The sequence below is a fragment of the Trematomus bernacchii genome, unplaced genomic scaffold (assembly GCF_902827165.1).
Source record: "Trematomus bernacchii unplaced genomic scaffold, fTreBer1.1, whole genome shotgun sequence".
NCBI classification, from domain to species: domain Eukaryota; kingdom Metazoa; phylum Chordata; class Actinopteri; order Perciformes; family Nototheniidae; genus Trematomus; species Trematomus bernacchii.
Window position 1 is genome coordinate 4,739,592 of NW_022987564.1, and position 15,344 is coordinate 4,754,935.

Consider the following 15,344-nt stretch of genomic DNA (forward strand, 5'->3'; position numbering starts at 1 on the left):
TCATTTTCAGGCCAGAAATTGACCCTAAATGCAATGATTTTCAAATCAATGTAATGCCATCTCCCCAGACAAATCTACACTGGGTTTGTGCGTAGTCTCGTTAGGTTGTCATGCTAAGAAAGAGGTTATGTGGTCCAGGTTTTTTTCCAGCGTTTGCACCTGGAGGTTGCCTCATATTTGTTTTCAATCTCTTCATGTCATTTTATTCCTTCTACTCTGTCCATAAGGCATCTATTGCATGTCAGTCTGTCCTGGAAAAGGGATTTCTCCTGGGTTGATGTTCCCAAGGTTTCTTCCCCATCAAAGACTTCTTTCTTATCTGAATCAAGGGGTGAAGGATGAAGGATGTTGTGTGATGTTCAGAGTGCCTGTTTTGCTCTTTGAGGCCAAATTGAGCTTGTGGGCCATATAAATAAAATTGAGTTGACTTAATAAAGGCGGAAATTCTGCCCCATAATTTCGACAGCAAAATAATAAAGGGTTTAGCAAATGCAAGTGTATACAACAGGATGTATACTTTGACTTAATGGTATTTAATTGAAAGAACAGAGCTTGTGATAATTCTCAGTAGTGTTGGACAGTAACGGGTTACATGTCTGTACTATTTATCGTACGGTGGCCGACAGGTGCAAACGCGTAACAACGGGCCAAAACATTTCCATTGGTAGAATCGCACTGCAGTTAAAAAAAGTATGCAATTCTAAAAACACAAATGAGCCAAAACACATGCAAATGAAGAAACATTAGTTGTGTTTCCATTGTTTTTTAAGTTAGCCAACTTTATAATCCCATGAACACAATCTCTTAAAAAAGCTTAAGGGAATTTCTTCATATTAAGAAAAAACTTGCACTTGGATTCAATGATAAACTGATTATAACTTAGTGATTAAATGTCATTGTTACCTAACAAAACACATAATCAGCCATACCTCAAGAATGTATATGCTTATTGAGACAAATTCAAAAAGAGCAATTTAAAATTCAATTTGAATGCAAGGCAACAAACCACAAAAATGTTAACCATTAAATGCAAACATACTGCACACATGCCACAATATCGACAAAATATGACTTCAACATAAGACCTGCGTGAAGGTTTTTTGAAATACTTAATAAGAATATGACATTATGTTAAGAGCTTCAATTAGCGCTGGATGAAAGAGACCCACCGCCTTCTTCTCTGCTTCTCACTGGCAGTTAATAGGTGATTAAGCCCTGCTGCAGACTGTGGGCCACGGGGAGCCAATTGATCTGACCTTTGAACCCTCCCTCTGATGGAGGGGGTGGCTGGAGGTCAGGCCTGTAAGGGATACCCTTTTTATCCTTCCCCCAGAACAGGAGCTCAAAGCTGGGGGCACCCAGCCAGGTTTCGAAGGGTCTCTGGGGCCCCCCCACCACCAGCATCGCATTCATATGGTCAATATGAGCCAAACAGCAAACACCTCTGAGACTCGTGATGCTTTGACCCGAGTGGCTTTGATTTTCCCAAGGGTTTCTAAAGCTTTCACAGTAACTTTTGATTGAAAAGACAAACAGGAAGTAGATATTGCATTAAGAAAAAACTAAGTTACACAACATCTTTCATAGGGGACAGATTTCGATTGGATCCTAACTCCTCTTCTTCAGTCATGAAGTGAAGACTGAGCTGATCCTTCCCTCAGTCAAGGACTTGTCGGGGATTTTCAGTGGAGAGGACTGTGTAATGCCACTTCTCTTTGAGGTATCCATTGAAGTCAGCACTATTGCATTAAGCTTACTGGTCTTCCTAAGGGCACCTTTTCATCACAACCCACACACACACATCCCTTCCCTCACACTCCCCCTTTTAAGTTGAGGTATTGTCTTTGACAGCATTATAACGGTATCATTCCGCTCCCACTGTGAACAACAAAGACAAGAAAACGCCAAGTCCTAGAACGCAGCAATTTGTGTGTGTGTGTGTGTGTGTGTGTGTGTGTGTGTGTGTGTGTGTGTGTGTGTGTGTGTGTGTGTGTGTGTGTGTGTGTGTGTGAGTGTGTGTGTGAGTGAGTGTGTGTGTGTGTGTGTGTGGTGCTCTTTAAGGCAATGCTAATGGGCCCTAAGAAGCATTAAAGTGACCCCTACTGTAACAAAAGAGTTAATAATCCGTTTAGAAAACAATCAGATCCCTGGCCATGAGAAAAGCCCCCCGCTAAGTCTTTCTGTAAAGAGGAGGAGGTGGGAATTCACCTTTTTTCTTTTTTCAGTCTGCAATCTTGTTGAACATCGCTTGTTTTCATCGCTCTCTCTACGGGGAGTGATGGAACTGTATTTAACGGCAGCTCCCAGCCGCAGTCGGCAAATAAAAAAGGCAATGCGGTTTAGTTTCACAATTAGGAAAGGGGGGAGGAGGGTGGGGTGGGGTGGCGACCATTTTGAGAGTTTCAAAGTGACCCATGCCGGAGGTCAGGGATTGTTATCAGGCCGATCCACTGTAAATGAATCGCATTGGACTTCAGAGGCAGCTATTAACAAACAAACACTGGCACACCCGTTAATTGCTAATGATAGCCTCTTTGTCTAGTGTTTCCCCTCTGGGTCAAAGTGTTCAACCTAAAGGATCCATCTCCAGGCAAATGGCTGTCAGGTCACCGATATAATGAGGTGATAAGGGCCATTAGACTATGAATGACATCTCCCGTGCTGTACGTCAAATATCAGGGTGATTAAAAAAGTGTTAGAGAGTGATAAAATAAGTACTAGCTCAGTGTGAGGGACCATAAAACGTTGAATGTTTTACCTCAGGGCTGGCAGGCTTATCTGTTATGCGTCAGAGCGATCCATCTGTTTTAACATCAGGTCAGAGCTGAATCTATCACTGCTTATCTCCGCTGTCAAGTAGGTGAGGATAGGTTTTCTTCTTTATCTCTGTTGCTTGTCCTTCCTTCCCTCCCTCAGCCCTCTCCATAATCTCTGACGTCCTGGAAACTGATCACAAAGCCTGTGGAAGATCATTTATTTAGCAAAATAAAAACAACAACCAAAGGAATGTGACATTTCAGTGAGATTTTGCTTCTTCGCAAAGCATGGCAGCTCTTATCAAGTGTCACTTATGGCGCATTTCCACTGCAGGGCCTTGCACGGCTTAGTACGGTATAGTTAGGCCTTGGTAGGCCAGGCTCACTTTATGCTGCGTTTCCATTACAGTTTAGTAGCTGGGGTAGTAACTATAGTAACGCAGTGTAGGCGGAGCCGTGATGTCATCTTCAATGCAAACCACAAAACCAACATCAGCCGTTAGCTGTTAGCACTCAGAGCTCACAGCTCCTCATATCTGTTCAGAAACTAGACAGAAAGTTAAACAAGTACAAACCACAGACTGTCTGTGTCATGGTGAATACAGTCGCTGCTTTATTTATGTCTGTAGGCCGTTGTTGTGAGTGTGGACGAAGCATATACAACGTTAGCTTAGCCGATCTCCATTCAGAAAACACGCATTTTAAAAGGTTTTTCGCATGCCGTCTGTCTGCAGACTTGTCAAAGCATTAATTCATGGTTTTTACTAACCGGTATCACTATGTTGTTACTTCGGCATCATTTTGAAACGTGTATTACAATTGAATCACGGTAAAATATGTTCATTTTGTTGTTCTCTCTGACCATTCAGCAGTCGAGAGTGTTTAGGTCACTAGTTTAGCATATTCAGCCCGGTTGTTGGCCCGGTAAGAACCTCGATTTTGGAGGGCCAGAAAAAAGGTGAAAAAGTAGCCCTGAGCCGGAACTACCCCTAGTGGAAAAGCAAATCAAAACGGGCACAGCACGCTTAAACCGTGCTACGCGCTGCAGTGGAAATGCGCAACCCAGTCTCACGGCATTTCGTGTTATTAGTCACGAAATTAATTTAATCTATTGATTCGTGTTCACCAACACGATTTTCACCTTTTTTTCGTGTCACACAGAACGATTTTAAATGCAATGTATTTCTATTGGTAGTATGTTTCGTGCCTGCAACACGTCTTTTTGTCCGGTCGGGTCTTGGAAGACCAGAAGCTGTGTGGTTCATAAAAACATGTTCTTACTCAATATCTTACCCTAAGCCTAACCCTATCCCTTTTATTTTAAATTGTATAATGTCTGAGTTTTTTTTGCCGTCAGTGAGGAAAATAAATGGCTCAGAGCCTCAGAATACTGAAATCTGTATTTTATGTCATCTTTTTTTCCTTCTAATTTGTTATTATTTGGTGCAGGCACGAAACATACTACCAATATAAATACATTGCTTCTAAAATCGTTCTGTGTCAGAATACTTAAATCTGTATTTTTTTTAATATGTTTTTCCTTCTAATTTGTTATTATTTACATTGCTTTTAAAATCGTTCTGTGTGACACGAAAAAAATGGCGAAATCGTGTTGGTGAACACGAATCAATAGATTAATTTCGTGACTATAACACGAAATGCCGTGAGACTGTGTTGAAATGCGCCATTACTGACTATGGTGGAAGGGCTTGACTTCATGGGCTATGTTTTTCAGGAAATTAACAGTTGTTTTAGTAAAAACCAGAGAAGAAAGAAAGTATCATTATTTTTCCTTATCGTTAACATTTCTTAGAGTTCAAAAAGGTTTAGAATTGACCTGAGTAGAGAGAGCATGATAGGCAAGTTAATTGAAAAATGTAATAAATTCACATTATCACATTAGATTTAGCTTTTTATCCAAATAGACTTACAATTACTTCACTTACCATGAAAATACAAACTCTTTCCCTCACATATTACTTATTAAAAAGTAATTTGTTTCAATGCAATACTTTTGTTACTCAGTCCAACTCTGTCAAAGGTGACTGTAAAGGACTCCACATCTTCCATAGACCTATTGCTTAAGGTGTTTTAGCAAGTCTTAATTGAAATCATGCTAATACCGCTACCTGTTTTATTTTTGTCCACAAGGCATACAAATATTTTACTGGCACATCCAAAACACTTAGGAAACTTATAAATCGTTGTCATTTTGCATTGTAACTGACAGGTGAAGGGTCACACAATTGGGAATTCCACATCTAATGCAACCCATTGCATTATGAGATTCTAAGCAGAAAGTAAATTTGCTCTTAAACTTGCATAGAGTACAGTAGATGTAGGGCCCTTATATGATGGGCGCAATTTAGGCACAACCAAAGAGTCACATTGGTCCTTTTCTTTGAGTCAACCCTCGAGCCCCTGTGCTAAGCTAACGTTTTTCCATCAGTGTTAATTTTGACTAAATATGTTCAGAAACTTCCTTTTTTCAATGTCAATGACAAGACATCATCGAATTCCTTCAACACTGTGACTGTATCAACATGCTATATTGTTGAGGGAAAGATGAGACAAATAGTATTTAAAAGAGGGGACAACATTTATACCGTTATATAGTCTATGCGTTCAACGCAGCACTTCTGTGTCCTGCAGTCCCAATATGAGGACTACACTGTCAGCACCCAATGAAAACTGTTAGGAGGACTTACTCAAGTTAACAAAAACAGGGCTTGGAATAAAGAAACTTGACTGAAATGTAAAATATAATTTGATGACTATAAAAAGCTAAAATGTCAAGAGTTGACTGAAACTCCTAAAACAGGTTAGTGTCTTTAACAAAATGAGACTAAAACGCACCAAATGCACAACACTGAAACTCGACTAGGATGAGGTTGACTAAATATGACAAGAACTAAGAATATTTAGCCAGGATGGAGACATAATAACTGTCAAAATTAGATTAACACACAGAGATGAAACTAATATCAACCTCCAATCAAACTTCTGGTCAACGAAACAACTGTGAAGAGTGACAGTACACGTGTAGGTAACAGTAATAGTTTATAATTGTAAACCTGTTCACTACTCATTACTGAAAAAGTATTGTGTCACTAAAAACATTACTGCTATGGGACAATTTCACAGATAATTTTGCTCTATTCATGTTCAAAAATTGAGATATTGCAATAAGCATCAATGGCAATTATTTAATCATCATTGAATTACTGCCATCATCCCTCCTTTGAAGTGCAAGCAAACAAAGAATACAAAAAAGAACGGCTTTATGATGTTTTTTCGGGTTCCTTCATTTACCTCACAGCAAATTACCCAGGAGGAAATGGCCAGTGCAAGTGGATTGTGGGACTTTATTTGAATGTTTCCTGCAGTAAGTTATTCCTTTGTCTGGGCCGAGCTAATAGCAGGGAATGGGATTCAAATAGAGTCAAGCTGCCTCCTGAGATCCCTCAATCCACCGTCGCCATAAAAAGAGGTCTGAGGCCAGTCTAAATATTTGGTAGTCTTAGCAGGTTCATGTTAAAAGACACACACACACAAGCACGCACACACACACGGTGAATGCACAAGCAGGCCGAGGCTGTGAAGTTGAATGGCATAGCTCAAAGCCTTCCTCCCCCTATCCCTGCCTCTTTCTCTCTCTAAACCGCCAAACCATTCTCCCCCTTTCTCCAGCTCAGAGGAATTCATTAACTGCCTCTCCACAGAGACACTATGGAAATCAGGCAGCTACAAAGGCAGAGGAGAGAGGCAGAGAGAGAGAGAGAGAGAGAGAGAGAGAGAGAAGAGAGGGAGGGGTGGTGGTGGTGGTGGTGAATGGGGCTATATTATCCTATTAGATGGTGGATATGTCTCGTTTCCCTCCCCTGTCAAGAGAAAAACATTAATTTTAAGTGAGAAACGAGACAGAGAGAGAGAGAGAGAGAGAGAGAGAGGGGAGAGAGAAAGAGAGGGAGAGAGGGAGGGAGAAATTGTGAGGGTCTTTAACATTGCTCTTTTATCGAGCTGAAATGGAGAGTCCCCTGGCTCCATTTACCTTGGCAATGAGGATAGAGTCGCTCTCCATGAATGCCATTTAAAATGCCATGGAGATTAAGCATCCTCTCTCTCTCTCCCTTTTTGCTGTTTCTCTCTCACACACACACACACACACATCAGCAGCAGCGGTGGCGGTGCTCGTCATAATATGTGTTTAGGAAAACAGCTTTGAGATTCATGAGTAAAGCCCTTTAGGTGCCAGCGAAGAGAACGGGAGAAAGAGACAGAGAGGACCATCACTTAGCCAGAGTGGGCTTTAAGCACTGTAATTAAATCATTAGATCCTCCACTCCCTCCCTCTTTTCCTCCCTCCCCTTCCTTTCCTCTCCTCTCCCTCTCCCTCTCTATCTATCTCTCAGCTCAGCCAAGCTCATCAGGGGCTCCAGTGTGAAATGATGAATCTGTATTTATGGGGATGGAGTAATTACACACTAACCTCTGAGGGAACCCAGGAGGGCCACAGGGCCACCAAGCAGGGCGCTGGGTGCTCAACCTCATTAGCACTGCCCCAATGCTGTGTGTGTGTGTGTGTGTGTGTGTGTGTGTGTGTGTGTGTGTGTGTGTGTGTGCGTGTGTGTGTGTGTGTGTGTGCGTGTGTGTGTGTGTGTGTGTGTGTGTGTGTGTGTGTGTGTGTGTGTGTGTGTGTGTGTGTGTGTTCAAAGGAACAGATTTAACAGTTAAGCCTGTCAATGAGGAGCCATCAATATGTATCCATCTTGGTGGTATTAGAGGGAAGTATTGGTATTGGTATTATTATAGATGTACGTGCTTCTAAATCTTCACCTTATCCAAATATATTGATTCATATTTATACATTATGTATACAATATTCTTCTGTTGTGTGAGTTTATTGAAGCCTCGCACTTTACTCTTTGCACTTTAAGGTTGAATGCAAACTGCATTTCGCTGTACTCTGTGCAATGACAATAAAGTTGAATTGAATCTAATTAGTTGCTTTTGCATGTCAAATCTCAATATATACTTTTTTAAATGACCAGATATTCTCATCATTGGTGACTCTAGTCCTATAGGCTCAGCAGAATACAGTGAGTCCATTCTTCTCAACAGACATCTGTCATTTTCCACTCCACAGCTCCTGTGTGCTGCCTATCTCGGCTATCTCTTATCCTCGTCAATCTCTGTCATTACCTGCACTCTTTATCTTCGCTCAGAAAATATGCTCACACCGACTTCCGTCGATAATCACGGACATTCCTCTCGGATCTGGCCGACCATATCGATGCCTCCCGGCCCATCTGCTGGACAGAATGTCCCGGCATACCCTGCGGATCAGCTGTCAAAGCGTGGAAGGAAAATGACACCCAAAATATGCCAGTTCGTTTTTTTAAATATTTAAATAAGATAAGATAAAGATAAGATATAATTTATTGATCCGAACAGCATAGATAAGACATTGCACATGAATCAGAGGTAAATAATAAAAAATAATAATAATTACATAACTCTTATTATTATTATTTTCATTATTAATATTATCATTATTAATATGAATTGTCTTCTACTATAACTGCTGGTGTATGTGCACAACAATACGGGGGGGGGGGGGGGAAGAGTGTTGATTAAATAAAGTCATTCTAGCCACAAAAAAGCTCATACACACCATGTACACACTTGCACACACTTCACAGGTTTTCCTCTCTGTATAGACACTGCAGAAATTAGATCACACACACCAACACTCACACACATACACACACACACGACCTAGGCTAACCAATGCACTAATCGCCTGCCCCGGGCATAGGAGGAGCTTGGTGCTTAAGTAGGCTGCCAATCAGTCAGTCAGCTCCACATCCAGAAGCTCCTGCGGCCAGATCCACGCATCACTCCGCACTCGAGGTGCCAAACTGCGGCTGTGATACAACTCCGGGTCGGTGGAAGTGTGGAAGCTTGACAGTTTCTTAAAAAGGGGGGACTCTGGTGATTTAGACGCCCCCTTCATCCACTTCTTTCTGGGGATTTTTTTTTGTCCTGCCTCTTGCTTCTTGCAGTTGTGTGACTTTGGCTTTGAGAGAGATTTACAGTATAAGCCGTTTTCCGGACCATGTCTTTCCCTCAGCTGGGATACCCCCAGTTCCTCAGTGCCTCCCATGAGATGTACGAACGGCCGGCCTCTGCCCGGGAAGGAGGCACTGAAGGCGGCTTGAGCTCCTCCGCAACCGCCGCGGCTGTCGGCTCCATGCTGGGGATGTACGGAAGCCCATGGGCGGCTCACAACTACAGTGCCTTCCTGCCGTACAGCGGAGCCTCAGACCTCGCCCTCATATCCCAGATGGTGAGAGTTCAGATCAGGTGTTAATGATGGACTATCACTGCTGTCTGTCCGGCTCAGCTCCTCTGAACTAATGCGCAATTACCAAGTAGTTAAAAGTGATTAAGATATGTAAATACAGCCATTCTTCTTTATTAGATATTTGTGGATTTTAGAATCGTCAATGAATAATACATGTTAAGTTTAAAGAGCACATTAATATTTAATTAAATGCTTAATATGTGCAGTCTGCAGTATAAAGGTGCTTTTATTGCAAATGTTGAACATATAACGTGTTTTTTTACAAAATAGAAATGCATCACAGTTAAGGTTAAACTTTGCAATCGTCAGTTTTGATGTGTGTGTGTAAATAAAACAATTGGGCAAATCCCTGGTAATTTACTGTAAGACAATGTTAATTCATTAGAAAAACACTATTAATATTTCATAGCTGTTATGTTCAGAGACGTTAGGAAATTAATTGTAATTCGTATCCGTTTGTTAAATCAAAACAAAAGTTGACATATTTTAAATGTCATTAAAAAACGTAACCACTTTACGGCAACGTGTTAATTGTTATTGGCTGTATTCCTAATTCAATATGAATAATTCCCATATAATGAAAAAAAAGCCACTTGGGGTCAAATTGACATACAAAGTTTTAAAAAGTTGTATGCACACATTTTAATTCAAATGTTGATTAATTGTTTTACTCTTTTTACTTGAAGAGGAAATATTTTTAAAGTCACTCAACAAGTTGTCCCCCCACCCCTTTCCCATTAACATTTCAGGGCTCCCAGTATGAGCTGAAGGACAGCCAGGGCTCCCACCCGGCCTCTCTACCTGTCCACGCCGCTCAGGGCTTCTACCCATACGGCCAATACCCGTACGGGGACCCGTCGAGGGCCAAGACGGCCACCAGGGAGACCACCAGCACCCTGAAGGCCTGGCTGGGGGAGCACCAGAAGAACCCCTACCCCACAAAGGGAGAGAAGATAATGCTCGCCATCATCACCCGGATGACACTCACACAGGTGTGTGTAATGTTTGGAAAAATCAGTGTGACCCATTAGAGGCCCTGGATATTTTATGTGTTTCCAAACACAATAATATATTTGCTTGTTTAAAAAAAAAAAGTTATATCATACGTCCTCTAATAGTTCATTAATCGACGTGTTATATTACTTAATATGATTATCCAGTTGCCAGAGGATATTTAAATAAAGTCATCCCGAGAGAGATAAGTCTCCTGATATTTAATATCTCGTTTAATGATAATGACGAATTAGGGAAGCATAATGAGGCTTTTTTTTTACATATTTAATCAGTCCATAATTTGAGCCACATATTGTCAAACTAAGAGTGCCTTTTTCTCTGATTTATAATTCGTGGACATTTTTTTTCTTATCCCAGGTATCGACGTGGTTCGCTAACGCCCGCAGACGCCTGAAGAAGGAGAACAAGGTGACCTGGGGCCGCAGCGCAGAGGACCGGGACGGCCGCATCTTCAGCAGCGACAACGAGGACGATCTCGGCAAGAACGGCAGCGACGACGAAGACGAAGAGGAAGAGATTGATTTGGAAACTGTCGACATCGAGAGACCCGAGGTGGAGCAGGGGAAGGGAGGAGAGGGGAAGGGAGGAGAGGGAGAGGGAGAGGGAGAGGAACAGGGGGAGGCGGGCCTGGCCGACAGAGAGCTGCAGGCCTCGGAGCCGAAGAGCTCCGAGAGCAGCAGGACGCTTTCAGTGGACGCGGACATTTCTCTCAACAGATCGCCTGTTGTCAAAGTTGTGGATCGTTCTCCCAGCAGACAGGAGTGCCAGAGACCCCCGCAGAGCAAACCCAAAATATGGTCCCTGGCTGAGACCGCCACGGCCCCGGACAGCTCTCATAGACCTTCCACCCATGCGCACCACCCGGCTTTGGCCTCCCCCGGACACCCGGCCTTACTCCCGGGTCATGGGATTTACACATGCCAGATTGGCAAACTTCACAACTGGGCCAACGCAGCTTTTCTGAACGCCAACTCTATTTTGAACATGAGGTCGCTCCTCGGAGGTTCGCCGGCCGGACACCTGCCTCTCCACGGAGCGGTTCCCGTTGCGCGTCATGACGCACGGCCTGCTGCGGCGACGGGGCCCGGAACATCGGGGACGGAGGAGGACAGTGATGTGGAGTCGTCGGGGAGCTTCAGTCCAAAAAGAGATGGTACGGAGTGCATTTGATTCTGCAAACCCTCTGAAAATATATGGAACTTAATAGGCCTCAACGTGACGCAAATATCAACACTTCTAAAGAATCAGAATTCCGTTATTAGTCCCATAGCGGGGAAATGTAGAGGTTTACAGAAAAAGTGGCCAAGCAGGTAGAAAAAACATGAAATAATAAAAAAGAAAAGCACTCTACACAATAAAAATAAAGAGAATAAGTATGGCAGCAACCATTTAAGAAAACCTAATACATAGCATATAGTATTGAGAGTTATAATATAACTCCAACTTGTTATTAAATTGATCTTATTCTTCTTTTTTTAAGAGAGTGACCACAGGCCCGATTCTCTGAAGTCCCCCTTCCAGCTGATCACTGACAGGTAACCATTTGAAATCAATTTGGCATCACGACATTATCAACTTCAATTTCTCTCCACATGTCCTGTGCTAAATGAACCCTAAAGCCGAGGTAAACACTGTTACACCTGACCAGGCAGAGCTCAGCACATAAATCATGTGATTGAGTCTCCACTTTAACGCCTCGTCAGGCAGCAGGCTAATATATCCTGCAGGGTTCCCCCCCCCCCCCCCCACCACCCCCCCACCAACGCTGAGTTATCGCCACCTATGTCATTTAAATAATCTGCTTCCATTTATTCACGCCCCCTCAGTGAATGCAGCTAATGTATGTCAAAGAAAACGCTGAGAGCAACATCAGGGATGTAGTGGAGGGTGAAAAGACATAAAACAATTTACCTATAGTGGTTTTTAATTTGCATAAATAAAGTTTAACATTGTCTTTAGAATTGAAAGTCATTAGAATTAAGACTTGTGTGTTATTTTGAATATTTAGGATACATTATATATATATAGATAGATAGATAGATAGATAGATAGATAGATAGATAGATAGATAGACAGATATCACAATATTTGAAAGATTAAATAAGATACAAATATAATAAAATAAAAAGGAACACTAGCAGCAAGTATATACAAATTCACAAAAGGACATCAATTTCTAAATACTTCACAATTTAACGACAATATACAATCCCACTAAGCTGAAGACATTACAGAATTATACTACTGAAACATATTGGCATTGGACTATATACACTGATTTTCTACTATTATTTTATTAAATGATTGACCTCTGACCTTTCCTTTTTGATTCTCCCTCACTTCAGACCTCACCATGGGACAGCACAGCAGCGAGTTCTGACGACGACATTATGAGAAGATAAAGAAAGAAAAGAAAGGAATAATTTTATTTAACGGAGAACAGTTTAAATGAAGGCTATTTTTTGAACAGTGCGACCTGTTATAGTATTACTGTTTAGCTTCTACTTGCAAAAAGAGATGGTTGTTTTTTTTGTCACAGATTTGCTTGTATCTCTCTCTTCTGTCATATGAGTCCTCTTCGCCTCTTCTGTTGTGAATGGAAACCTTGAAATATTGTAAATACAGGATATGAATTTGTCTTTAAAGAATATATTTTTTGGGAACTAAATAAATGTCATTATAGTCATTTTATTATTGGAGAGTTAATTCCCTGGACCTGATGAGAAATTGTTCATGTTTTGTCAAAAATGTCTGGAAAACCAGGGGTACAACGAGGATTGTGTCCAAATGTTAGTGTGTCATATATTTTAGAGTAAGGAAGATTATTTTATAATGTTTTCTTACAGTATATTATCAGATATCAATTTAAATGTGCACTTTAGAATTAATCCTATCACGGCAATTCTCTTTTTTATAAGCTTTCCTCTAAGAAATGAAGTGTAAACTCACACAGGATTTGGTATTTTAAGGGAAAATAACCAATACACATACATTTACAAAAAGATATTATTGATTTCCACTTGCTCACTTCTTAATTGACCCCTATGCACTGTGTCTACTTGTCTCACACTCTCCCTGCCAACTAAACCATGCAGTGTCAGCCCTTTTTTAGCAAGAAAAGTCCCACCCTTATTGAAACCTGCACCCTCGCCAAAAGTCGGAGACTTATGCCAGCACCTTGGAAGCCACTGCAAACGCTGCGGAAATTGAAATTGAAGATTTCCAGGACCTTATGAACCGGCGCCTGTGCTTTCAGCCCAGGCCTCCCTGCTTTAATGTTGGATTATACCCCCTCAGTGCCACCACTGCCGCCTCTGAAATATGGATCAGACGGCAGGAAAGGCCAGCAGCCAGTATGGGGGCGGCAGCTCAGGGGGGAGGTGGGTGGGAGGTGGAGAGGCGGGCGGTGGGGGGGAGGTTGTGTGTCACTGTGAGCCATCCTTGACGTTCACAGAGCACCAAAGACGGGTAAAGGCAGAGAGAGGATGGTGGGGGGTCTCAGGGCTGTTAATAGTGAGTGTTTCTCAAAGCTTTGCTCCTGTTTGTGCTTGGATTAGCAGCAGGTCATGCATGCCTCATGATTTGAGTCTTCTGGAGGGGCCACACAGCACTAGCTTCATTTAAACACTAAATTATTTTTAAAATGTAAACTTGCTAATCAGTCAGTGAAGACATCTAGGATATTAGGGAACTGTTATAAGCTCAGACTTAATTTTGATAGTCCAATCAATCGTCAGTTTACCGCCAAGTCGCTTGGGGCTCTTTGTCAAGTCAACGGCTGCAGAAGTGTACAGATGTTCAGTCATTTGGAAACAGTTAGAGTGCGGTTAAACTTGGGTCGGATTGGGAAAGGCGACATATTCTCCAAAGGAATAACAAATAAGGATATGCAGGTTTTGTAAAAAGTCCTGAAAGTTTGAAAAAAACCTAATTTGAACCATTATGTTATCAAGGTTAGCAATATACTTGAATTTGAATGCTTGATCCCAACACAATCTGGTGTTTCTTTAACACAATCATTCAAATACAAATAATAGTCTCGTCACATTTGTTTGTTGAGTGAAGGGGAACTAGCTTAGCATTAATAAACACATCAAAGTCAATACAAACAGTGGCTTAACTAACCAAAGTGTACATTGTTGGGTATAAAGGAATTCGATAAAGATTATTTATCACAATTGCAGTTATGGCAACATTGTAGATGTGACGATAAAGGCTTTGAGAGTCTGAACATTTTTAGCTTCCTTTAAAAGTGCTTGAATTTGACTTTTAAGAGGATGTCCGAGCTGTGTATGGCTATGTGATGGATAGCAACTTGCTAGTTGAAGTTAAATGAAGGGTTCTGCTTTAATTTGCCTAAATATAATGGGGACGTGTTTGGATGCGGCCCTAGCTGGGCAGCTTTACAGTACACAGTGAAGTGTAGATTTGAGCAGGCATGATACACACTGACAGAATCAGAGCCAGCAGGTTCACAGACCTGCAGATTAACTCAATGCTGCCCCCTCACTCCCAGAGCCAGTAGTGTACTTGATCTAAGTAGACAACTGTCACTGTGTGTGTCCCCAACACTAAAGCTTTCTGCAAGCCCACTGTCAAATTCCAGACAGTTGTTACAATCTCTAAGCAATGTTTTGGTGCATACTCTACGAAGTTGTCTTTTTAGCTGAAAAATACTGACGCACCGACCTATTAATGCTCAATGTGCATTTTGTCGCTTCATGCAAAAATCATCTGGCTTTACATTTAGTAACAGTGACGTTTTCTTCAATTTAATTTCATAGAGAAAAGGGAACCAAATGGATTATTGGAAAATGTTTTAAAAAAGAGACCTTTCTTATGAAACATGGATGATTTTGAGTAAGTTGGATATACTGATGATTTGGATATATATGGATTTTACAGGACAGACAATATTTATTATATTGGAAGAAAACTATTCTATTTTTATTTGACTCAAATCAACAAAATGTTCCAAGTACACATAAATCGGGCTCTATGATGGCTTTATCGCTCATCCAGATTATATTTAATAGGACATTTGCAATCATCATGCCAGAAACTAATTTAAATCTTTCCGGAGCATGTGTGAAAAATGTATTTTACAACATTTGCTCCCCTTTCCAACTTGTACATTAACATTTGGCCTTATTATTTTTAAAGGGATCAACATATTATAAGGGAGGGAGGTAGGGGGTTATTTAAAA

General features: G+C 41.4%; 1 protein-coding gene across 2 annotated transcripts; it reads left to right on the forward strand.

The window, feature by feature from the left end:
- The first annotated feature begins 8,653 nt into the window (after positions 1-8,653).
- irx1b (iroquois homeobox 1b) lies at positions 8,654-12,828 on the forward strand. Of its 2 annotated transcripts, XM_034125142.1 has the most exons (5): positions 8,654-9,105; positions 9,873-10,115; positions 10,495-11,290; positions 11,618-11,672; positions 12,483-12,828. In XM_034125142.1, exons 1-5 carry the CDS (start codon positions 8,875-8,877, stop codon positions 12,529-12,531), a joined length of 1,374 nt encoding a protein of 457 aa, XP_033981033.1. In that variant the 5' UTR covers positions 8,654-8,874; the 3' UTR covers positions 12,532-12,828. The 2 variants fall into 2 exon arrangements, with proteins under 2 accessions (XP_033981033.1, XP_033981034.1); XM_034125143.1 differs by lacking the exon at positions 11,618-11,672.
- Positions 12,829-15,344: the final 2,516 nt, after the last annotated feature.